Genomic DNA, 26770 nt, shown 5'->3' with positions numbered 1-26770 from the left:
TTAAAACAATACTGAAAAAAAAAAGCCAAATAAAGAAGGCCTTCCTTAAATCCTTATTCTTTGTGCCAAGGGAGAATGAAGTCAAGTTTGCTTGACATCTGGTTTTACTTTAGAAGGCAGGAACCCTGCTTTGCTTTATTTAAGTTATTATTTCTCTGTGAACAAGAAAATTCTTGTTTTAATAATCTCAATGTAGGAGTCTGTTACTTAAGATAGCTGTTTGTGTATCAGCCTGGTGCATATGCCACGGCCAGAGATTCCATTTTGGGTCCCTCTCCACAGTCAAGTATGTCTTCTTGTTTCAACCAAACATCTGTCCATGAGTCTCACCATCCAACATCTGATTTGACGAGTGATTGTTTCAGGAGGATATTTGGGGACGGTGAGAAGATAGGGAGGGGGTGGTCGACCCGTGGCTGTGTCTAGGCTGTGTCTAGTAGCCTAACCTGGTAGCATGATTGGCACGCACGCTCTTGTCAATGTGCTCTGGTAACATCAAGAGAGCATGCAAGAAGCCCAGAGACTCAGAAATGGAAGAGACTTTATTCTGCAGCTGAGGAAACAAGCACAGGGGCCATTAAGTAGCTTGCTATGACCTCAGAGCCCTGGGACAGAGAGAAGACTGGTCTTTCTTTAAATTCATACTGTTTCAGGTTCAAGTAATGAAATCTCTAAACTTCCATCTTTGAGCTAAATATGGCTCACTGACATATATAATTAAGGTAGCTAATTTTAAAGAGGTTGCTTTGAAAGGGTCTGTTCTCTGTGTTGTCTTCCACAAAATAAGGCATAAATAACACTTTCTAAATCAAGATGCAGTTATAAAATTATTGGTGCACCTGATTTTTATCTCTAGCTAGGAACCTCTGCAAGAGTTAAATATTCTTTAATATATTTGTCCCATGTGGGAAGTGGAGATTTAATCGCTCACATTTTGATGATGAAGGAAAAGACCATTTGATAATTATTAATGTCAGTCCTCCTGAGACCATTTCTGTTTACGTGGTGTATAAACAAAACAATAAAGGAACATTAACCTCTTTCTTAGAGCAGTGAAAGCTTATTAAGCACACTATGAAAACAAGCGAATAGCAAAAAACATTTTATGTAAGAATCATTAAAAAACAACATCATGATTCATTTCAAACCATCTTGATTTTTTTTCTGACATTTTTTCTTTGGGCTTTGATTGTGTGCATGAGTTTCTTGCTGTCACTTAAATTAGCACTTGCAAACTTTCCCTGGAAGGTGCTCCTAGATGGTAGAGGAAAGAGGAGGTATGCTCTCATGTGGTTTGAGATCATAGCCCAAAACAGGGGTAGTAAAGTTAGAAATTCTTTGAAGATTCACGTGTTTGGTTTAATATAAAAGTACCACTCTCCACTCAGGCCTGCTACAAATCGCCCAGGGAAATGCACCTGCTTTATCCTAAGACTGTGCGTCCCCTTCTGTATCAGGTACCCTGGTTTGAGAATCAAACACCTGGAAGAAATGGCCCTTCCCATTTTCTGAAACCCCCCACCCTGCAGAGCAGCAGGAGCCGGAGCAGCCTCTCAATCTACCTATAACAACACTTGTAGGCCTCCTGACTTCTTTGCAGGCAAAAGACTGTGAAGCAGCTCTTCAGGGAACAGACCAATTCGTGAAGGGCTTCAACTATTACCTTTCTAACAACTCTCCAATCTTCACAATGATCCTAATATATCAAATTTCAATTTCGTATTTCCAACTACCTGCAGGATATACTATCACTTCAGGCAGAACACAACACTCATCACCATTTGATATACTGTTTATTTTACATGAACCAAGTTCCATAGGTCCACGATTTGACCCAGCCTTAGAAATTATCTTGCAAACCCCGAGCAAGGCTGCTGAGGAAATCATTCCCACATTCTAGTGACACGGTGATGGAAGAAATCAGCTGCGTGAGCCTCCAGAGTAGGAGGCCTTGTGAGACCACCCTAAAGAAAGGAACCTGGTGGAATCAAAATAAGGTTCAAAAGGAGAAGATTTTGTGTTTATCTTTGGGGCGGGGATTGTATGTGTGCCTGTACTCGTACACATACACCCTGTAGTTGTGTGTGGGAGGCTTTGGGACACATGGATACTGAGCTATCCAAGCAGAGATGGCGGCTGGCACAGTCTACCCCTTGCCACCTGCCGCCTTTTCTCAAATATTGTTAAAATTTTTTTTTTACAGTTACCAGCTCGAGGTGTTTCCACTTGTGGGACTTTGAAATATGAAGCCCTCTTATGCAATTACATGCATATCGGACACCATAGGAGATGTTGAGGAAACAAAGAGAAATAGTTAATATTGGTGACTATTAAATATTAACCATTTATTTTTACATAAAAAGGCAGTAAATTGTGTAGCATAATAAATACAGGTGAATAAATGTAATATAGCATACATTACATTATTATTATCTACTACACATTAAACTAGAATCCTTAAAATAATTTCTGAAAGACTTGTAAGAGAAAAAAGATAAATGGTAATATGGGCTTTGCAAGCCTGTTAGGAGGGTTCTATTAATTCGAGCTAACATTAGTCAAAATGGTTTTGGTGATGTCAAAGTCATTGAGCAAGGGAGCCATGAGATGGCCGGAAGTGGTATTGATGCCTTCATAGCCTCCAGAAGCAAACCAAAACCTACGTCGGAGTTCATGTGCTCCAGTTGGAGAAAATGAAACTTAAGGACAACCAATCACAAATAGCCAATAGGTTTTCCCAAAGGAGGCAACTGCTTCAGCTACAGCCAATCGAATAATTTCCTTGCATTGCCCTGACGTCTTCTCTATAAAAACCTCTCCCCAACTCCTGACAGGGGAGGCTCCTAACCACTTCTGGTTTGGTGCTGCCTGATCTGAATGGATATATGCTTAAATAAACTCTTGAGAATTGTATTGTGCCTTAGTTTACCTTTTCGCAGTGATTTCAGTAATTTTCCCCTTTTCATCCATACTCCACACAGACACTAAATTAGTTTTTCCAAAAGGTCTGATCATGTTACTTCCCTGAAAGCCCCTGCCTGGTCTCAATGGCCTGAAGGGTAAAGCCCCCCATCCTAAGTTCAGCAGATAGGTGTCCTGTGAGCCCAGCTCCTCTCCAGTCACGTACTCATCACTCCCACTCAGGTTTTTAGCAGCCCCCGTCTCCTCTACCTTCACACTGGTGCAGAGTCTTACACTTAGAATATTGCCAGTCCCCACTAGGCAAACTCTCCATCCTTCTAGGTCCTTAACGAAGCTCCCCACGGGCTGTGGTTCAAAGCCTCTCCTCTCATTGTGTAATTCAGCATAACCTGAGTTGTGTGCTAGGTACCCTGAGGACACAAAGAATAAGATGCAGCTCTTGTTCACCCCACTAGGTGCCTGCAGATGAACTGGGGGGAAGTGGTATGTAAACCAGCAGTGTGACGAATGTGCAAATGAACGATGTCCAGGGTGAAGTGGGAGCTGGGCAAGAATGCCCTGAGGTCTTCTGAATTTCTGGCACATTATTTTGCCACGTGGGCGTGCCCTTTCACGCACATGTGTCTTGTCTTCCCACTAAGGCACACGTGTTCCTTGCCCTGTACAGTGTCATTACCTCCGCTTGCCCACAGTGCCCAGTACAGTGTCACATACATAGTGGACAGATGATTAATGCATGTAGAATAAATGAATGATTTTCCCTCACAAGTATTACTGACTTATTTTAAATATAAGGGAGGATATACTAAATTAAATGCTCTCCCTCACTCCCCCCATGAATGTTTCTTATTAGAATAGCTTAGCTGTGGAAAACAGCATGATTTCTAGTGATTATAGTAGAAGAATAAAAGCTAAAACTTCTAGGCCTTCTGTGGGAAATGTAAATCAGAAGCTGGTATTACTCCAAGTGCTACGTGAACTCTCATATTCAATTTGTAACTCCAAAAGCTTTCATCTGTGATCTGTGTGGTTCTATACAGTTAAGTAGTGGATTTGTATGTAAAATTAGAGCAACAAGATCAGCAAGTGAAAACTTTAGTCCAACTAGGGAATTTTCTAGAATTGTACCTGTATTCTCAGTTTGTGGCAATACCAAATGTTAACTATTTATCTGCACAAATTTAGAAGGTTATTGTGAAAACACCTTTTAATGTGAGTTGCAAACATAACTTTATGGGGATTATTGCATATTGGAGGTCTAATTTTCATGCTTTTGAATATAGACAGTGAAAGACACATGAGTTCAGACAATTAAGTTCACGAACTCATCCTAGAAAAAGTGCTACACACCTCATTGCTGAATTTCACTATGGTCACCTTTGAAGTACTCCCTTTGGGAAGCTATGCACTGACGTCAGCACCTAGTCCACCCTTCAAAGCAATTTTGGGACTCTTTTTCTGGAACGGCCTTCAGAGCTGTCGTTGTATTACCCTTGATGTCCTGAATGTCATCAAAATGTCTTCCTTTCAATATTTCCTTTATCTTCGGGTAAAGAAAGAAGTCATTGGAGGCCAGATCAGGTGAGTAGGGAGGGTGTTCCAATACAGGTATTTGTTTACTGGCTAAAAACTCCCTCCCAGACAGTGCCCTGTGAGCTGGTGCCTTGTCGTGATGCAAGAGCCATGAGTTGTTGGCGAAAAGTTCAAGTTGTTTAACTTTTTCATGCAGCCTTTTCAGCACTTCCAAATAGTAAACTTGGTTAACTGTTTGTCCAGTTGGTACAAATTCATAATGAATAATCCCTCTGATATCAAAAAAAGTTAGTAACATTGTTGCAACAAGTTCGTGAACTTAATTGTCAGACCTCATAAATTGTTTAAAGAAAAGATTGCCAAGAGAGCACTCAGTCCTACTAGAAATACAGAGGAAGTAGCAATGTGCTCAGAAGATATTTTTCCTGCATGAACATACAAAATCTGAGAATGGGAAGAACTGGCTGGTATTTGGGTGAGGATAAAAGGAGTGAGAGGACATATGGCCGATGTGGGCGAGGCTGACCTTTATCTCCCCACCATTCTTTCCACCTCAGTAATAACTTTAGCTGGACACATGGTACTCACTGCCTTTCAGAGCAGCTATGTGGCCATGTAACTAACTAGTCTCCCATGGGATATGATGGCAGTGCTGTGTGCCACTTCCAGATCTGGCCTTAAGGAGTGGAATGTCCTCCACTTCCCTGCCCCTTTAATCCTGGTTGAAATGTGGACATGGTGCTGAGTCACCTGTACCACGTACCTGAGAGGAACTAATGACTGTGGAGCGGAACCACCATGCCAGCTCCCAGTTTTCATGAGAAAGAGAAATAAACTTCCATCTAGTTAGGCCACTGCTGTTTCGGGTCTCGGTCACACCATGGAACTCACGTCTGACTAATATAAGGCAGTGCACTGCAATCCAGGTAGCCAGGGAGAAATGAGGAGAAATTTTTTATTGCTATTACAGCTACAAACAATATGATGGGGTACAATCTGAAAGCTAATTTATCTTCTAGAAAGCCCTTGTCAAGTAGCTCTTTTTTTCTATCATCTGCCCAAAGTCATGAGTGAATGTATTCCTTTGGTTATTTTTAAGGCAATACCCATGTACCAGGTAAGAGATTTCGGCGGGAGAAACAAAAAACCCAATTCCATTGGATTAAACAAAGAGGAACTGTATTCTCTCCCACAACACCCAGTCTAAGAACAGAGTGCTTTTTGGGCTGATGAACCGAATAGGGCTGTCAAGTATAGAGGACCTGGTTCTCCCCAAACCATCTCCAGTGAGGCTCATGGGAGTAGCAGGACTGGCTCAGGCCACTCAGGGTTCTCTGCTGACCTGGGGGAATGAGGTCACCTCCCAAAGAGGAGGATACTTGAAAAAAACACACACACACAGATTCTAACAGTGACCTGATAGAAACTCGTGCCAGCTGGGCAGGTGGCCAGGTGCTCAGGGGCCAGGCTCTAGCAGCAGGCAGTCTTGTTTGTAGAGGGAAGGAAAATAGCCTTTAGAAAAGGTTCCATGCTGAGTATTTTCTTAACTTTCTAGGGTAATTTGTGTCCCTGCTCATTTCTGATTATATAGCAATGACATTTAAAATAATGCTCTGAATATTAAAAGCATACCCAATGTTTTATGTAAACCACGTTTATTACTGAAGTTTAGTGCTTTCCTAAGACCTTATGAGAAACAATCTTTGGTTTCTCTAGAAAAATAAATCAACAATGTACCCACCAACGTAACCTCCAAACACCAATTTTGAGACCTTTAAAAAAAAAATCTGTCACATTCCACTGGAAGCAGTTTCCATCCAGATCACTGTGAAAAATTCTGGGTCATCAGAGTTAGTCTAACAAGGATCTTATCTCTTTAATCCTATCATTCTAGTTCAACTTTCCTTATTAAGGGGCTCCTGCACTTGACAGTAACACAATACTGCTTATACAAAAGCCCAGCCATGTGTGCAGGTAAAGGAGTCTTTCAGAAGATTATTTTGATTTGGATTTATTTCTTTCCCAAAGAGTGGCCATCTTCTGAATGTAGCATTGCTCTCTGTTTCCATGTAAAACCATTTGCGTGAATGGTCTAAAGATGGTTGATTGAGTGATTTCTCTTCCAGGAGGCATCCATTCCAAGCACGTCACAAAATCCAGCATGTCTTTCAAAATACAGCAAGTAAAATTCCATCTTATCTCTGCAAAGGCTAACTTATAAGTTGACTGGACACTGTAACTCTTTATTATTTCCTCCAAGTAATCGGTGGTGCCAACATACAGACTTGAACAGAAAAGGAACAAGGCTTCATGGTCTTAAAGAGAGTCCATGCAAACACTTGTATACAGTAATTTGCTTAAGAGTTTTTTAGGGATAAGTGACAATCTGTAAGGGGAGAGGATTCTGTCTGTGAAGGTAGCCAAGGGAATAGCTAATTCAGACTTCCTTTGACTTACGGACCTATCAGCTTAATCTTAATACCCTGAGAGGAGCTGGAAAAAAAAAATCACTAGACATTAAATTCTCAGACTGTCACTGCATGCTGGACAACAACAAAGGTTTGTAAAGAATGTGTCAGGAACAATATTATTTCTCTCTAAAAGAGAACGACGAGAGGCGCAGGTTGGGGAAGAAACAGGCTTTCTAGGCCTGCTTCTTCAGAAAGGAAGAAGAAAATTGCTTTCTTTCTGGAAGTGCAATAATAGGTCCACTTGACAAATTACTTCTCAAGTGTATCCGATAGTGCTTTCTCCCTCTGAAAGGATTCCTTCTTGTGTCCATACTTCCGATGCTGGTTCAAGAATGGGCTGACAGGGCAAGGCCTACACAAGGCCCAGGCCTTACGTATCTACGGGCTGGAGTCTTGATTTTTTTCTTTTCCTTGTAAAGAATTTTTAAATAAAATTAACTTGAAAAATTCCCAATAGGAAGCTTTAATGGACAGGTGGACAAAGGCCTGTAGCCAGGTAGATACAACTCCTGTGGGTCGCCAATACGCAGGGAAGGTGGGAGTCAGGATGAGGCTGGGCCAAGTCAAATTTGCCTGAGGAGCCTTCCCGTTCCATTCTTAGGCCTCATTTATTCCAGGGCTGAAGATGCAAAAGAGATTGTTTGAGGCCCTCATTTGGCAGAATCCTGAGGGCTATGGGACTGCAAAGCAGGCAAGGAGGAATCCCACCTGGGGTTCTCAGGATCCAGGGAACGCTTTGCTTCTCATCTGGTAGAGACACTTGCACACCACCAACCATGGGAGCGACTTCTCTTTACCCAGGAAAAGCTCTGTTTTCCCTGGGAGTTTGCAGAGAACTGACATAATAATTTATAGACTTAGCCTTTTCCAGTGGAATGTCTGAAACACATGTTACTCTCATAGTGAGTATATGATTTGTTTGAGTCACCCCAAACTCTACATTTCATTGAAAATAGGTATAAACAGAAATAGGATATAAACAAAAAATAATAAAACACCCTGCAAGAAAATAATTCCTAGGATACAGGTATGTGCAAAGTACCGTCAGAATATATTTTCCTATAATTTAGGAACTACTGAAACTATTTAAGAATGACACAAAATTGAAATTCACCTATTTGCATTCAGCCGTTCAATGCTTTTGGTGACATGTTTCATAGAATTTATTTGGAGAACATAAATCAGATTTCCTAGCAGACTTCACTCCCATTTTTCTTAACTATGTCACTCAACTAAATCAGTATGACAGGAGAGTGTGCTCCATGCAAATTAGATGCTTAAAAGTACGCAGTGTGGACCACCTGTATCTCTAGCCCCTCCAGTGAACATAGTCAAGCTTTCCGGACAGGGTTTTCATGCCCTTGGTCTCTGCCAGTAGAAGGCGTATTTCCCTTTCCCTAGTCTAACCTCTAAGAAATGCTATGTCTGAAATAGCGTAAACTTCTACCTAATTTAATGATTGGTCACCTTGCTTTTATTCTTAACAAATAACACTACTAGCTTTTTTCCAATATAAGAAGTTCACTTAAGAAGAAAAGTTGCTCATAAACTAAGATAATCCCCTATGTTTAAAAAAGTAGAGGTAATATGTCTATATGTTTAGAAACCTCAAACGTTTCAGAAAGTTATAAATTAAAAGCTTTCTTCCCTATATGCCCAACTTCTCTGTGCTAAACCACTTTCAACAGTTTCCTTAATTCTTACTAAAATATTTTATATATTTATGAGGACTGGTTTTTCTTCTTGCTCTTTTCACTTAATTCAGTATATTAAAATTTGCTACATAGTACACAGAATGACCTTATTCTTTTAAACAGGGTATTGTATTTTATTGCATAGCTATGCAAAAAAATGTATTCAACCAGTATAATTGAAAATTTGATTGTTTCTAAATTTTTATCTTTCCCAAAATGGTGCTACAAAGGCTACCCTCCACAAGCATCTTGACAAATCTTTGTGATACACCCAGAAGGTGTATTCCTAGCAGAGTCCCATTACTGTTATACCTGTAGGATTTGCTACCAAATTACGACAGGGGGCTTTGATCTGTGGGGATGATGTTGTGATGGGCTGAGACATACCAGGTACTATTGCAATATAGGGTTAAGTGATTTTTATTTGAAGCAAACTAATGTTAAGCACTGGAATTAGAAAACTTGGATCTGGACATAGGAGAAGTAGACACTTCTCAGGTCTTTGAGGATCAAGTGAATAATCAGCTATTATTGTACTTACTGTCAACCTTAGTCCGAAGGTGAATAAAGAGTCAGTGCCACAGGCAGGACTTGGTGAAGTCCCAGGGAAACCAGGTGAGCTAAATCAGCCCACCTGGGGTTCCACACCAAGTGCTCATAGGTATGGTGCAAAGGACTGGGCCTCGGGGGCAGGGGGAGAAGATTTAATGATGTTAAAAGATCAAGTTCATTTTTTGAGACAAGGCATTTTTAATGAACTGAGAGTATAATCGCAACTTAAAGTACCTCTAGGACTTTTTATTACTTACGAGTGGCTAAGTCAGAGAGCCTGTCTGACTTTTGACCCAGGAAGAGGAAGGACTACTCCAGCTGATTAAATTTTAAGAGAGAATGGGAGAAACAAAATGTGATCTCTCTATACAGTGGAATATTACTCAGCTATGCAAAGGAATGAAATTTTGACACATGCTGCAACATGGATGAACCCTGAAAATATTATGCTAAGTGAAATGAGCCAGACAAAAAGACAAATATTCCATGATTCCACTGATATGAAATTTCTAGAATAGACAAATTCATAGAAACAGAAAGTAGATTCGTGGTTACCAGGGGCTGGAGGGAATGGGGAGCTAGTTATGGCATAACGGGTTCAGAGTTTCTATCTGGGGTAATGAAAAAATTTGGAAGTAGATAGCAGTGATGGTTACACAACATTAGGAATATACTTACTGCCACTGAATTGTACACTTAAAAATGTTAATAAATGGCAAATTTTATATATTTTCCACAATAAAAAAAATAGTAGATTAAGGGAAAATGAGAGAACAAAGAGAACTGTTTTTATGATCATACCCCATAATTCTGAGTGTAGACGAGATGAGAACCAGGGAGTATAACGAATGAGCTGGAATGAACAATACCAAATCCACGAGGCCATTTTCTAAAGGCAGTGTGAAGGGAAAACAAACCCCAGCGCACAGGAAGGAATGATGGAAGCCATGACCGAGATAAGTACAGAGAGGAATGAGCTCCTTGAGGGGACAGTGTCCAGGGGAAATGCTGAAGACATAATGGAGCTAGAGGCAAGTCAAAAAGAGAACATAATGCGTCTCTGAGAGGATTCTACCACCCGATGAGAGGAGGCCAGAGAAATGGTAGGGGGTGAAAATAATTAGATTAAAGAAATGGACCGTAACTCTCTGTCCCCTCCACCTACGAATGGCCTCAGGGAAGAACAGGAAGATAAGACCACCATTCAGAATGCCAGGTGGGGGCACTCCAACAGGCCACCTTGGGAGAGCAGCCCCACCAGGACAGTTACAGCTGGGCACGGCCCAGATTCTGCATTATTCTGACTGCTCCTGTCTGGATGTGCAGCAATCCCTGACAGTAGAGAAAACAAGAACAAAAATCAAACTCCACAATTCCTTTGTCATTATACCATGTTGTCTTACACAGTTAATGTTTTATGAGATTGACACACGAGGACACCCATGACGTGGAAATATTTTCTGTACCATAATATCATTTATTCTACGTCATTAGAATACCTCTCATGTTCATTTTATAGGAACCATTGGAAAATATGTTATTAACGACACACGATCATAAAATGCCATCCTATCTTGTCTACGGATCTTAAACCCATAAAATCATGTATTGATAGCAGTTAAAGAAATAAAAAGATTTCACTCTAAAAATATGTAGTCTTAGAACTGCATCTAAGACAAATAGGGCATAGAAACTAAAAAAGAAAACCATTCATGGTTAGTTCTCCAGAAAGAGGAAAATGTGTGGGTCTGCTGCTCTGATCCTTTGGTTTCACTGCTCATTAGCTTCTTGTGACGGCAATGCTAGCTGGTCAGCACCATGCACTTAAAAAACCAGAGCACGTGATTTGATGCCCAAGTTGTTCCACGAAACACCTGTCTTATAAGAGGTACCACCCAAAACGCAGTTCTTGCTTGAAAAAGTTTAGGAAAGCCTGCTTGTGGTGTTCTGCTTTTTCAGGCAAAATACATGTTTGCAAAAGGAAAGCTGTGAATCCTACAGAAAACACTGTTAATGTATCTGAACTCATGTTTCCATCCATTTGATTGTACAGTCTCTCTGTTCGCACTCCAACCCTCCTCCAAGTAACATCCCCTCCTAGTAACACCTGTGCAGCACGAGTCTCACTTTGAAAAAGGTGGGTCTCCATGTTTTTCCTTAGATAATTGCTTTTAATTTATGGAAAGACTTTTTTCTTCTTAACTAGACCAAAGAGGTCAAAGGGCGTGTATAGGAGACACAGGAAACTGAGTCTGCAAACAGTGATGTCCTAGTCTGTCTTCAGACTCGCGCTGTTCAACAGAACTTTCTGTGACTATGATGAAAATATGATCTCCGCATTGTCCAGTCCATCACTGGAAACCACATGTGGCCCTCAAGCCCTTGAAATGTGGCCACTGTGACTGAGGAACTGAATTTTTAACTTTGTTTAATTAAAAACCAAAAATTTGCCGTTCAATTTGCCACACAATAGATTTTCTACCACATTGTCCAAAGAGACGGAGCTCACCACTTTGAAAGGGTCTAATTATTTCCTAGTTCCCTTTATTTGAACAAAAATTAGCTAAAGATTAGTGGGATGGACAGTGGTCTGTGCTGTTAGAAAATACATATTTCTATTTCAAACCACAGAACACTTTCTAGGAACATTTGTCAATTGATTAATGTTTCCCAGAGGGATGGTACGCACAACTTGTTTGTACTTTTGTGAACGGTTTCTTTAATTAAATAAAAAGCTTTCTATCTTTGCACTTCAAGCTGTCTCATATGCAGAAAGTCTAGCAAGACTTATTTCCAATCTGCAAATGAGCCAATCTAAGTTTAAATTAGATTTTTGCACACATGTCAAATAAACATGGAATGTATATTTTTGACATTTTGTAACATTATCTGTTTAAAATGCTTTTTGGTAAATAACATCTTGTATATCAAAAAATAACATGTCTATAAGATATGTTTCTCCTTTCTATGTGTTGGAGAGGCCGGTGGTGAAGGCAAGCAAGGTACAGCCTGGAGCTTAATTAACGCTTACAAATCCATATTACTCACAATGAAAACTACTCGTCCCTTCTGGTATCTCTTTGAAAGCATCATAATTTAAAACACATATATTTGTAGTCTAGACTTTAATTTCTAGTCTGTTTTAAGAAAAGGGAGAACTAAATATTGTTTACAAAATACTTCATGTAATTTAATGATGGATTTTTACAAAATTAAAATATCTTTAAAGAATAGGAAATGTAGCCATTGTCTTTTTTCCTTTGACTATCAAATATTGACAATCAGCTTGTTTTCTATTTCTGAGCTCTACATGTTGAAAAAAGGAGCTTCTTCTTTATTTATTATTATTTTTTTTACTTATTAGTTTTATCTAACACTGAGAGACAGGTGTCTCCATCTGTCTTCATCAACGCCTTTCTTATATGAGGACTGAAAATGAGGTTCAGATTCTCAATGAACTGAAATCTTCAACAATATATTAATGCGACTGTTATAAATAGTTCAAAATCACTATTTTCAACAAAATTTTCTTTGTACATAGCTGTAGGTCTAGCTCCAGGTGTGACACATCCTGGTAACGTTAGGTTCTATAAATTGTGAGACACTCTTCAAGGAAAACAACACAAGAATACAAACTTGGTTAAGAGGGCCGGTGTGAGCAAGCGAGGAGCCCAACGGCAACGCTTCACTGGCTCCTCCTTAAAACTGCTTTGAGGCGACTCATGGTATTCAGTAAAGGAGGGACTCATTATCAAATGCCTTAAGAAATTCTATTTTTACTAACAATTGTCACCCCAATAAACTTTAATTAAAAAAAAAAAGAAATTCTATTTTGTTTCCTTAACTAATGGCCAGTAATATGATTTTAAAGAAATCTTTGGTTTTCATTTAAATGTGTAATTTTTGTTTTTTTTTTGCATTTGTGAAATCTTGTCCTTGGGTTTCTAATGTAAAACAGAAAACTCTGCATCCAATTCTTAGTATTATTGTAAGAAATTATCTCCCAGACATATAATATCCCTAAACAACACCACATAAGAAAAAGATGCTTTATTTATAGAAAACTCAACAAGTTAGATTGCCATAGCTTTCTGTATTCCCAGATTAGTGAGTATATTGTATTCCATATTTTGTTGCTGTTCTCCAGTATTAAACACGTTAACATTTTACCTTGGAATCATAAAAGTTAGCGAGAGAGTTCTGATGAATACCAATAAGGCCAGAGAAAAAAATAATGCATAATGTAAACTCCTCAGGAAATGAATTAATATTTCTTACGAGGAGTAAAAATATGATCAAAGGTTAGCACAGAGTAGGTCAGGCTACTTGATACCCAAATATATTCTTCATTGAGTTCCAACTATCAAAAATATTCCACGCTGTGTCAAAACTAAAACCTCGGTGCTCCCAAGACTAAGACATTTTATATACCAGAATGTACAAAATTCTTTATTTGGCCATGTAGCCTTCGACAGGGCACATAAACTCTAACTTTTACAGTACTTTCAGGTTCCTAATGGACTTTTTGTGGATCTCTGAACTTAGCATATTTTGGTATTCTGAATTGTGTATTATGTGTGCAAGCGAAACATCGTATATTGTATTAATATATGGAGGTACTTAAATATTTTTGAAGAGATTCTTGTTGAGGCACAGTGAGCAATATTGGAATAAATGATAATATTTGAAAATAAAAGTGATGTTGTATTCATATTACTTGTACATTAAGATTCATTCATTCATTCAGTGAATATTGAACCCCCAATACATGAATTTAATGAAGACAAGAATATAAAAACTGAGTACAGGAATATTAAATCATGAAATAAGTGTAACATTTCAACTTGTTTGAAGATTAAGTACTATTTCCCACCAATCCTGGGAGGTGGTACTTAATCTCAAATAATTCTTAATAATGGTAATAAGTTTGCTATAAGCATCATACATCTATCAGGCCTTTCCTAGAGGGACCGGCATTATCATTTAAATAGAAATCCTTGGCTTTATTTATTAGCTAACACACTGTTCTCCAGGTAATGGTCAAGCCCAGTGACAGAGTAGAGCACAGAATCAGGTCATCTGATTTTCCAATGAACATTACTAGATGTTTGAATAAGAGACTCATAAATATTAACCTTAGCACCTCTTTTAAAGAAACCAAAGACAATCAAAATGCTGAAGTCTGCTTCTTCAGATGGAAACTATGTACAACAGCAAACATGGATGTATGGGGGACCATCCAGGCATGTATTGGGGGCTGACTGACAAGAAGCTTAAACCACACAAGCCTGAAGTACAACACATGGGTGTGTCTCAGCTCTGAAAATGTGAGTCTATGGGCATATCACAAGGACCTCTGTGGCTTAATATTTAAATTCTGTGAATGACAGGGACTTCGGTTCTCAACCTTTTTTACGCATGAGGTAACTTTTTGTAACATCAAGCATTTCTTGTATACCCACATAATAAGAGTTGTACTTTGTGAATATTTTGATAGTTGAGGAAAAATTAAACTCAGGTGGATTTGCACATCCCTTACAATAAATTTGTACACTACAGCCTGCAGACCACTATGAAGACAAGAATATAAAAACTGAGTACAGGAATATAAAGTCTGAAGTTAATGATAGCTAGGGCTTCTTCCATGTCTAAGACCCTGATTCTTCCATAGTTTTGCCGCCAATGGCTTTCATTGAACATTGTGCGGATGAGGTGCTCACTACTCCCTGAGGGAGCCTGTTTTGTGGTTGGTTATCTGTGGTGTTAGAGCAAATACTGAACAGAGATTCATCTTCCTCTAACTTCTACCTACAGAGCCCTGTTCTGCCACTGAAACATTAACTCACTACGATTCCTTCCATACGATGGCTTTCAAATCCAGAAAGGACTGGCGCCATGCAAAGATGTACAAATCACAGCAAAACAGGATACATTAGGAAAAGGGGAAGAGAAAGAAGGAAAAAGAGAAGCTAGGAAATGAGCTCCAAAACCCATCCCATTAATGGCCTAGGTGTATGCAATAGAGCCCACCAATGTGGCGCTAGGTTTTCCAGCACTCAGCTCGCAGAGGGAAACCTGATCAGCTGCATAATTCACAATACCCTCAAGGACAACTTTCCTTAGGACAAGCATGACTGCTCCTGCTGCTCAGATCAGCCTGGAATAGACACCCTGGCTCCTCATAGAAAAGTCCACTGGGAGGTCCTGAGCCATGTGCTTCTAATCTCCAGTAGAATGACCACGACATAAACAAAGGGCATTATGCCAATGTACGATGTAGGGAAAGCAATTGTTTTAAGAGCTAAAATCGTGAGGTTAGGTACCTGATTCCCTGCTATAGATCTGGTTTGATCCAGGGGCATATTCTAGATATTTGGAAGAGAGGATCAAATAAATGTAAATAATTTTCCTTGAATACTGGGTCTTTTAGGTGAGCTTTTGATAACTATTAAGCTTTAGATTAAATATTAAATAAATATGCACTTAATGCCAGGCACTGTTCTTAGCATTTTACATCTACTATCTCATTTGATATTCATAATAATCTTATACCATGTTACTATAATATACCCTATTGTAGAGGTGAGAATCTGAGGCACAAAAAATTTAAGACCACTAGTGGTTGGTGGAGCCAGGATTTGAATTTAAGACATCAAACTCAACCTCCTTTTTAACCACTTCAGAATCCCAAAAGGTATATAAGTTGGGTCAATATCCTTTGTAAAAGTTAAGGACTTGAAGATAAAAGAGAATGATGAGGTCAATTTATGTCTGTTGAGAACTCAAAGCAATGGAAATTGATGTAAAAATAGTGGGATTGGGGCACCAAAGGACAGGAGGAAAAGGAAAGCATCGTGTGTACTATAGAAAATCATTTCTCTTTTTCCTTCTTCGACCTCTTCAAACTGCAAAATGTGGTGGTTCAAAATATGTCCAGGATTTCTTTGATACTCTTTCCTTTGAGATGGAGCCGAATTCCCTTCTGTTTGAGGGTGAGCTGGATCTAGTACTTCAGTTCTAATGAATGGAATAAAAACAGAAGGGATGGTGCGCCACTTTGGAGATTCGGTCATATTTAAGGCATTGTGACCTTCTCTCTCTCTCTCTCTCTCTCTCTCTCTCTCTCTCTCTCTCATTACTTGCTCCAGGTATTTGTCCTGGGGACAAATAACCCAAGACAAGGCCCACATGGTGAGGAACTGTGGCCTTCAGCCAATAGCCAAGAGAAACTGAGGTCTTTTTGGCCAACAGTCACATGAATGAGCCATCTTGGAAGTTATCTTGGAACCTTACAGCCCCAGTCAAGCCTTCAGATAACTGCAACCTGAAGGGAAACAGAGTTTGCCACCTCCAACTATGCCTCTTTGGGATATTGATTATTTTAAGCTGGTTATTTTTAAGAAACAAAAGACTCAAAATGAACCTCCGACCTTTTCCCTAACTGCTGAAAATAACTTAAATACAGGGACCTGTTCTAGGAAGGGGACTGTCATCATAGTAACTATAGTTTATTATGAACTAGTATGATAGACAGGGAGGAAGATAGCAAGGACCATTGCTCATGTCCCTCCGTGTCCCGTGGTTAAAGGTGGCCTAGCAAACACTTATTTACGGAACATTTGCTTTTCCATCTCCATGTGAATTGCCTTCTCCCGCTCTGAAATCCCAAACCTTTACTCCCATCTTGCTCCTTAGCTCAAGATGTCATATAGGCCTCAACTTCCTGACTTGTCCCAGGGTCCCAAATTCTCATGGAAGTGTATGTGTATGCACATACACAGTCACATTTGGTTATTTTCTCCCGTTAATCTGTCTCCTGTCAATTTGATTATTAGACCAGCCAGAAGAACTAAGAGGGAAAAGAAAATTTCCCCTACCCCACAAACCCAGTTTGTCTGCCACCTCATGAGACACCTGAGTCTGAACCACCCAGATAAGTCACTCATGGATTTCTGATCTTCAGAAACTCTGTGAGATAATACATGTTTATTAAACGGTTAAAAATTGGGGTTATTGGTTATACAGCAACAGATAACTAAGGTACAAACTGGTAGGCACACCTCCCAAAACAATAAAAGAGAACAAATCAGAATAAAACAAAACTCAATACCTAGTATTCCCACAGGACAAAGAAACATCCCAAAGATAGCTATCTTCCTTTAGGTAAGGTTTGCCCCCCAAACTCTCTTAACTCAAAGATATGAGCAACTCAATTCACTTCCAATGTCATTTTCCATCAGTTAGGACTTAAATAGGTATGTCACATTGCGTAAGAAAAGAAAGATAAAGTAGTTCAAAACTTTCAAATTGCATAAAACCTTCAAAGTTCTTTGAAGCCAGGTGAAAAACTGACTATAGAAGATTGGCCAAACAATCTTCCCACCTCATAAAGAAAGTTAAGATCTTAAAATTTACTTTTAGAGAATGGAACAGCAGCAGGCAATCAGCAGGCAGAAGCATACAATTAGCCATTAGTTAAAAACTATTATAACTCATTTTGAAAGAAAACATTCGCTAGTATTCTGAGCCCAGAATGTGTCAGGCTGCTTAGGCCACCACACATGATTGGCACAGATTACACAGGAAATGATGGCGAGTAAGGCTGGAAAGTGTACTCTGACTTCCATAATTTCTGAGGCTAGCAAACAATCCTTTAATTTTTGTTCTACTGCAGTCATGGTCATTAATCCAGAGGTATTTCTTCCTAAGCAGGCACCATGGTATATCACTGTTTTTCAACTTCCACTTCCTCTACTTTCTCGCTCAGCCCAGGGCTTTGGGAGTCCCACCGCAGCACAGATAGGAAGCCTTACGAAGGGTGACAGATGCGAAATACGCACAGGTGACTCAGTGCTCAGCCAAAAATCAGGCCTGGGTAATAAGCCTCTGCCATCAACACTCCTTTCATAAAGCCCCTCGTAAAGTTGCAATTTTAGAACACGTCAATGTTTTCCCAGCAAAATCCAATAGCATTTTATCAGCATATGTATTTTCTTCCTTTTCCAGCCTGCATGATATTTCACATCAGGATTATTCTCCATTTGTCATTTCAATTTATAACGCAGTAAGCCTTTTCACCTTTGGGTTACACTTCCCTCACCCCTTCACCATCCACTTGCAGCTATAGATTCATTGGAGAAGCCATTTAGGTCATGTTGGTTGACCTCTTAGAACAAACATTTTCCACATTTCCTACTCTGCTCCTCTAAGAGGCACCATTAGTTTTGCACATCTCAATTTAAAATGGTTTTTATGACAATAACATTTCAAGTTTCACATTAATTTTCATTTTATTTCTTGAAATACTTAGGCAAACAACATGGCTAAGGCATCACTGATGAGAAATTCTTTTTCCCTTTCACTCCTGTCTGCTTAAAGCCAACTCTGAAGAAATCACACATTTTTGCTCTGAATCAACTGAGCACTGGCAGAAAATTTTAAAAGGCTGGTCTAGTCATTTACAACATCTTAGAATAAACATTGTGATAAGCAATTAAAGCATAAAAATCTTCCCTTCCCTCCAAAAAACAATCATTCTGTCTGTCTGTCTGTCTGTCTGACTATCTATCACATCTGGAATCCTATAAGAGAATTTTAAAATCTATTTTCTTATACATCAGTTCGAAGATGTCTGCGTTCAAATGGAAAATGAAAATAAAACACGTGTATCATCCCAGCCAATTTTCCAAAGCAAACACACATGTAAACAACACCCAGGGGTGCAGTGGTACTCACCCCACAGCCCAGGCCGTCACCCTCTTCGCAAGTGACTTTCCTCTGTTCGGGCTCCAGAAGCAGCCCGGCCCCGCAGCCCGGGCTGGGGCACAGCACGCCCCCCATCCGAAGCACGCACTCCTCGGCGCCGTATTGCTGGTACCGGTTGTACTGCAGAAGGATAAATGAGTTTTAAAATTATAACATATATACTAAGAGGTATTGGTCAAGACACTAATTGTTGGTGCTGTATGTGTTTTCTTGTTAATCGGCTTCAGTAAAAAGAACGAGGGGTGGGTAGATAAGATAGGGTCCAATGTAGAGAAAGGCTTCCCATTCCAACTGGCAAAACAGGTAAGGTATTTATTCTCTGTATTTCTACAAATTTGTCCCCCAAAATAAATTTTCCAAAGATTGTTTTTTGAAATACTACTTTCATCAACTTCACTTAATATTCTTATTTCATACAATTTTAGGGAACATACATATATTTCAAGTTACGGACACTTTCAATGCATGATTAGCAATCTCATCAAGTAGGAAGTTTTCATGCCTGCCTTCAAGAGTCTACTGGTTTTTAAAACCATTTTGAAAACAGGTCCCAATATTGCAGCCCATGGTAATTGTTAGCAGCCCACACAATATTGCTGAGCATATTCAGCTTGATGAAGAAGAGACTAATATTAAAGAACAAAATTTTCCTTTCATCATTATTCTTTTTTTTCCTGATAGATAAAAATGGGTTTCTATTTTATTACAGTTTTACAGAGAAAACATAGGCTTACAATGATTTGCCCAGAGTTGAAGAAACAGGTATGTTGTTTTTGGATTTTCCTTTTTCTTTTTTTAAATTAAAGTTTATTGGGGTGACAATGGTTAGTAAAGTTACATAGATTTCAGGTGTACAATTCTGTATTACATCATTTATATGTCTCATTGTGTGTTCACCACCCAGTCAGTTCTCCTTCCATCACCATATATTTCACCGCCTTTACGCTCATCTACCATCCTTCCCCCCTTACCCTCTCCTCTGGTAACCACTAAACTATTGTCCATGTCTATGAGTTTTTGTTTCTTCATTTGTTTGTCTTGTTCTTTTGTTGTTTTCAGCTTTATATTCCACATATTAGTGACATCATAGGGTTCTTGACTTTTTCTGTCTGACTTATTTCGCTTAACATTATACTCTAAAGATCCATCCCTATTGTTGCAATTATTCTTCTTTTAAAGGCATGGTTTCTTTTATCTCTGACTTCAGTTCTTTGTGGCACTGCTTGGCTCAACTCCCTTTAATGGTTTCCCCAGCCTGCAGAATAAAACCCAATCTCCATAGTACAGGTTTCAAGGTCTTCCTGGTTGCATTATTCGATCCTATTCTCCTCTAAACTAGGATCCAGTCAGATGGATTTGCTCTGCTATTGCCTAATTTATGCAACATTTATTGAAAGCTACTTTGTGACAGACAGTACTGTAGGTGCTGGGGATAGAGCAGTGAACAAAAACTGACATCTCTGCTCTCATCCAAAAGACTATAACAATAAATCCTGAGAGATTAGACTGTATAGTGCTTCCGCTGGTGATACGAGGGAAGGAGGATAAAAAATAGAGAGGAATAAACCCTAGGGAAGATGGGGATTACAATTTCAAAGAGGCGATTAGAGAATATGAAATGCCATACAGAGAAGCTCATTTAAGCAAACATATGAAGGAGATTAGAAAAGCAAGCTGCGCGCTACCTGGGGGATGAACTTTCCAGGAGGAAGATACAGTCTTATAAAGGTCCAGAGGCCACAATGTGCTTGGCTTGTTTGTGGTGCAGCCAAGAGGCCAGTTGGTTGAAGTAGAGTGATGGGCAGGGAAACAGAAGAAGATGAAATCAGAGTTAATGGGGATCTAGGCTGTAGAGGCCCCTGAAGGCCATTGTAAGAGCTCTGGCTGTAGTTCTGAGAGATATGGGAATCACTGGAGACTTTTGAATTGTGGAATGACATAATTTGACTAATCTTTTTAAGAGAACCATCTGGCTGGTATGTTCCGAGTAGGCTCTTGGGGACGAGGATTGGAGAAGGAAGCAGGGAAGCAGGTGGGAGGTTATTTCAGTAATCCACCTGAGAGATGGTGGTGACTTGAACCAGGGAGGCCATGGTGGAGGTGAGCATTAGTGGTTGTGTTTTGGGTATGTTCTGAAGGTACAAAAGGCAAAACTTTTAGGCATATTGGATATATGGTGTGAGAGAAAAAGGAGTCAAGCATGAGTGTGCTATTTTTCCCTGAGAAGACAGAATTGGGGGGGGAGAGGGAGAAGGAGGGAGGGAGGGAAAATGGGAAGCAGGGAGGGGGAGGGAGGGAGGGAGAGAGGGAGAGAGGGAGAGAGGGAGAGAGAGAGAGACAGAGAGAGAGAGAGAGAGAGAGAGAGAGAGAGAGAGAGAGAGAGAGAGAGAGACAGAGAGAGGGAGGATACTATTGAGATGGGAAGATTTGCAAAAAGAAAAGTGTGTGTGTGTGTGTGTGTGTGTGTGTTTAGGAAGTTGGGGGAAGAAATCATTATTTGTATTGTGCTCATATTCCGTTTGACAACCTATTACACAGCTACCTCAAAACGTTCAGTGACTAACTGGATATATGAACTTGGAGTTCAGGAGAAAGATGTGACTTGGGGGCTCACATTTATAAGTCATAGGGACATATGGAGCTGGGAAGGAATGGGTTAGCATCAGGCCTACTAACCATTTTCTTATTTTTCTGGCGCCAGGAAAGAGAGATGACTTGGTCAAACCCTCTTGTAAACATGCTAATGGTACATTTATACAAAAGCATTTACTAGAAAAGAGTTCTTATTCATGTAATACATTTAGCAGGAAATACTTGGTTTATGATTCCTTATGGTAAACGAACTAGAATACATGAATTTACAGAAAAATGCTCTCTGGAAAATGTTGTAAGCTGTGTGATTATCAAGGGATAAAATGAAGATATTTAATTAAGTGGTGAATGATGAGACAGTTTATATATCTGAGAAATTTCATGTTAGTGATCATTTTATGAACATCTCAGAGACCTGGAATACTAAGTCTTGCCTAGAGTACACCCTAAGGCCGAGAAAGGACCCGGGGGCATGTTAAATGACTAGAGGAGGAAGCGGCCATTTGTGTTGAATGCTATTGAGAAGCCAACAAAGATGAGGTCCAGAGTGCTTTAGTTCCTTCCAACCTCACTCTTTGCACAACCCCCCTCTTCTTTTATGTATGTGCGTCTCCTGAATTTAGCACCATATCGCGTTCACAGTTGGTACACAATAAATAGTTGTAGAATGAATAAACGAAATCTAACTCGGTTAAGTGTCCATCAATTAAGGCATTCTAATAAAATAATATATGGCAATGAGAATTAATAATTGAGTGATATAGGATGGTTTCACCTACATAAATTGTTTTCCTATTTTAAATAAATTGCTCTTAAGTAATTGGCTATTTTCTGATTTGATGACAGATTATTTGTCTATTTAATTATTTAGGCAATTTTACTATTACAATAGCTTTCATCTAGGATGATGTTAATCGATGGACAAAGTCCAATAACACTTTAGAAATTCTTGCTGACTCCATTCATAGTGGTCTCAGATACTGATGGAACACGTCGGATCATGTTCCTCTTTCCATTCATGAGCTAAAAAATTTATTAAAAATTATTATATTCAATTTATGGTACATTCAGGAGCATTGGAGCATACAACTTCTTTTCTAAAGGAAGCACATTTTAACTTATATGCTTGGTAATTTTTGATGATTAAAAAGTACACTCAACATCTGAAATAAAACCTATGCCCACTGAATGCATTCCTTTCTTTTCTTTAACATTGTCAAATTTATGAGAAAAACATTTGACCTAGAACCAATAATGTGCTGGTAGTCACGGAACGTTTAATACCCTCAGGAAGTCATTTAGACAGGTAGTTATATTTATGTCATTAGCACAGATCTTATTTTGTTTCCTTCAAGATATGACCCACATTTCCATTGAATCCTTTCAACCACTTACTGGCACAAAGTTGAAAGTGCATTGAAGGAATCCTATTATATACTCATTAGAGAGTTGTGACAAATTAGCACTAAGTAGAACAGAATATCTATATTCATCTGAGGGTAAGATATGTACAATAGAGGTAAAGTGATAAATGAACCCCAAGTGGTAAAAAGAAACCAACACTGATCCGTCGATACTATTTGTGTTATTTCCAAGGGCTTTTCTACTTATCAATATTGGATAGGATTTTATAAACTTGGAGTAACTTGGAGGAATGTGATGAATTTGTAATGTGGACTGGGTCGGTGTAGAATCCATTCTCGGGTGAGCTCAAGAGCAGCAAATTCTCTAAAAATCACTTACGCATTTTTTGTCTCTGGATCATACTGGGTGTCTGTATGTGTGCATATATTTGAAAATGTGTAGACATATTAATACTTACCTGCCGACTTATGACGTTCAGCTATTACAAAGCTAGTTGGCAAAATTCCAGATACACTTTCATAAAGTGAATTACCCACAGATAACTAAGATAAGTTAGAGTTGACAACCCAATATTTGTAAAAATTTTTGAAAATATATGTTCGTATTAACAAAGCACACTGCTCTACAACTAAGGAAACAGTTTTAAAAAAGATATTTCCTCTTATATTTCATCTGATTATAGTGAAAATACATTCCATTAGTATGACCTATCTAGATAAAATCTCAACTCACTGCTATGGTTTATATTTTATTTATTTGGGGAGCAAATTATTCTGTCCTGTGTGCGTGTGCTCATGGATTCTCGTAAGAACAGGAAGTATTCATTTTAAAGTATAAAATTCATAGATGTTTCAATAAGCTCATATTTTAAGAATCTAAATAATGAGTCACGGGAGAATATAATCAAATAGAGGTTGTACTTTTGGTGGTTTGCAGGTCATTAGAAAGAGTTGGGTTGGATAGAATATTGTTCTATAATGAAGCAAGGGTCACTGGTTCAAGCCCCATATGGGCCAGTTAGCTTCCCCTTTCTTTCCAGCCACTGGCTGCATGCTAAATACGGGTGGTCACCGAGGGAGGGGTCAGGTTGGAAGGAACTGTGTCTCAATGTCCCTCACCATGAGAACCTTTTCAAAGATCTGCCCTATGTAGGAGGGCACACAGGACATCGTGATGCTTAATTCTCATGCTTTCATAAGAAAAGAAAGCAGGAAGGAATCTCAATTTTGAAACCACAAGAAACTTGAAGTACAGGGGTATGAGCTAAAACTAAAATCTGAGAAAACTGGCAAATGTTCTGTCAAAATGAGTCACGGCTTGTCAGCAATCCAGGAGCCGCATGGCAGCCTTTCAAATCCTCTGAGAGCCGGGAAGGAGGCTGTTTTTGTTCTGCCGTGGAATTTTCCAGACTATCCTTTTGGGGGCGCTCAGGTACAGCTTTATAAAAGAAACCTCCCCACAGGCTGGGGACTGTCTTGCTCTCCCCCCAACCCCCTGAAATTCTGGCTGCTGTACCCTCTTAGCATACGTACCGAGGACGCCCTCCCTGGCTGCTCTCTCTTAATTCCCCCTTGGAAGAGAGAAGCCCTGATCAGCCATATGGTTCACTGAATTACTACCCTGTACCACGTGCCCGTGCCAACCCAGCAGACGGAATCCATTCCACACTTCCCTGGGAAGTAAGAGGTGAGGCCACTGGATCACAAAGAAGTTCAGTCCTTTGCTGAACTTTACACAGACAGGAAGCCCACCACCTTGCATTGGAACTCAGGGCTGTGTGCCTAAAAGACAGCATTTCCCCAATACCAAGCTGCCTCCACTTCCTTTCTTTGTTCCTCTTGTGTTAACAATTTTTTTTTTCAGCTCACTAATCTTTGGTCATCTTTTAGAAACTAATGAAAACCAGTTTATGACAGCACTTCCTCTTTGGATTAAAACATGTAATATAACTTTATAGAGGAGCAAGGACTTCTGATTAATCCATTTCCTCTTGCTGTGCCCTATTTTCTATGTGTATTAGAATTTTTGCTTTTTAAAAACCTCCTTGAGTTTTCAGAAAGCTTAGTCTTATTTTTCATCATTGCAGGTCCTTTGCCCGGGGGAGCTGGTGACAGCCTCTGTGGGGGGCTTGCCACACTGCTGTGTGTATTCTCTGTTCTGCTGCTAATAATGTTTTCTTCACCCTGGACATCTGTCATCTACTGAAGAAGTAAATTGGCTAGAGAAAGGGCTGGACCTTGCTCCTTGCATAGAAAAACAATCATTAGGTTGCTGAAATCAAATGTGAGGAGGAAACAATTCAAACAACAACTAAAATATAATTAGAGCAACAGACTGTGTCCTGGATTGCAATTTGTGATTTTTTTTCTCTCTCCATTTTCAGATGTTTCAGATGACAAGATGCCAAAAAGTATCTCAACTTGCACTGGCTGTGGAATCTTCTTGGAAAGGAGGTCAAAACCAATTGATTTCTTAGTCCCTTCTCCATGTACTTGTGGGAGAAGTCTTTTTTGGAGTATAAAGAGTATTTAAGTCACAAACATTTTAATGTAGCACTGAATATTTGCAACATACATTGCAAGCCTATTTACAGAAATTCTAAGAGATGACTGAGCATTACTTTTCTACAAATGGAAAAGCCAAGTAAGGGAGACTAAAATGACTTGTAAGACACATTAATATTAAAATTTTCATTCCATCCAGTAATGTAAGTTGCCTCAAGCATCCGGAGAGAGCCTGAGAGTGGGACCAGCTCCTGGGGAGCCACCCCCACCCCTGCCACGGGCAGCACTGGTGGGGTGGGACTCTCTGCTTCCTCTCCAGAGCCTCATGTGACCATTTGTCCTGAGGCCACTAGGTTTTGTCATGTACCATGAGGATGGAAATATCCTGAGTGATGTGTCTTGTTTACATCAGTCACCAGTGAGGTCCCCGGCTTTTCTCCGGTCTGACCCTCAACCCCATGCACAGCTCTGCACATCCCTGTTCTCTACCTCGTCCTTCAGCTGCCCAGCTCCTGTCCCTGAGCTGGGGATCTCAGGGTCAGTCAGTGGACACTGCTTTGTGACATCGATCTACTCTCCTGTTTTCCTTGTAGCTTTCATCATGGAAACTGGCTTATGCCTGAGGACAATACTTCACCTTCAGCCTCCTCACATATCTTCTCCACGGCACCCTTTGTGCCACCAAGGGCTCTGCAGGGCTCTCAGTGGAATTGTTTTCCTTTCTCTTTCTAATCCCCTCCAGTTTTGAATTCCAAACCATCAGGCTCCACTAGGTGCTACTTCTTCTTCTGCAGTCAGCTAACACCCACCTCCCTCGGTGTCTCTCATCCTCTCCCCCGTCCCTGCCCCATTTCTTGAAGCTTCAGTTCTTGCCACACCGTAACTCTCTCCGGTTCTGTTCTGGTGACAATTCTGGAGGATCTCCGCGTCCACATAGGCGACATATCCAACACCCTGGCTTCCCGAGCCTGTGACCTCAGCTTCCCAGCCATCTTGTCCTCCACCCTCGTGGCTGCCCACATGCCGGTCCTCCCCTGATGCCGTCGTGGCCGACCCATGCACCACCTCCACGATTTCAGCATCAAGCATCATGTCTTCGGCCAACACCTAGTTTTCCAGCTAAACCTTCTACTACCCAAACTCGAAGATGTCTTCGAACCCACTGGGACCTGTAACCAATGGATCCGATACCTTTCCGTATCCCACTGTCCTCTCATCCCACTTCTTTTCTTAGCTGGCTAAGATTCATGCTCGGTCATTCTACGCATTCCCTTAGGCCCACCTGCACCGCCTTTGCCTCTCTCTTGCTTTGTTTCACTTGGAGGGCTGGCTAACCCTGACTCTCTGCCTTTTTTCCATCTGTGCCTACACA

General features: G+C 40.0%; 1 protein-coding gene across 1 annotated transcript in view; it reads right to left on the bottom strand.

The window, feature by feature from the left end:
* PRKN (parkin RBR E3 ubiquitin protein ligase) overlaps nucleotides 1-26770 on the bottom strand; it is a 1140411-nt gene that overhangs the window by 142344 nt on the left and 971297 nt on the right. The window contains exon 9 of the mRNA XM_081044895.1: nucleotides 18908-19057. Coding sequence (XP_080901021.1) covers nucleotides 18908-19057 — 150 coding nt within the window. The remainder of the gene's footprint in view (nucleotides 1-18907; nucleotides 19058-26770) is intronic.

The sequence above is a fragment of the Rhinolophus hipposideros genome, assembly GCF_964194185.1.
Source record: "Rhinolophus hipposideros genome assembly, chromosome: 3".
In the NCBI taxonomy this organism is placed as follows: Eukaryota; Metazoa; Chordata; class Mammalia; order Chiroptera; family Rhinolophidae; genus Rhinolophus; species Rhinolophus hipposideros.
Note: the sequence above shows the minus strand (reverse complement) of the source record. Positions and strands in the feature narration are given on the sequence as shown.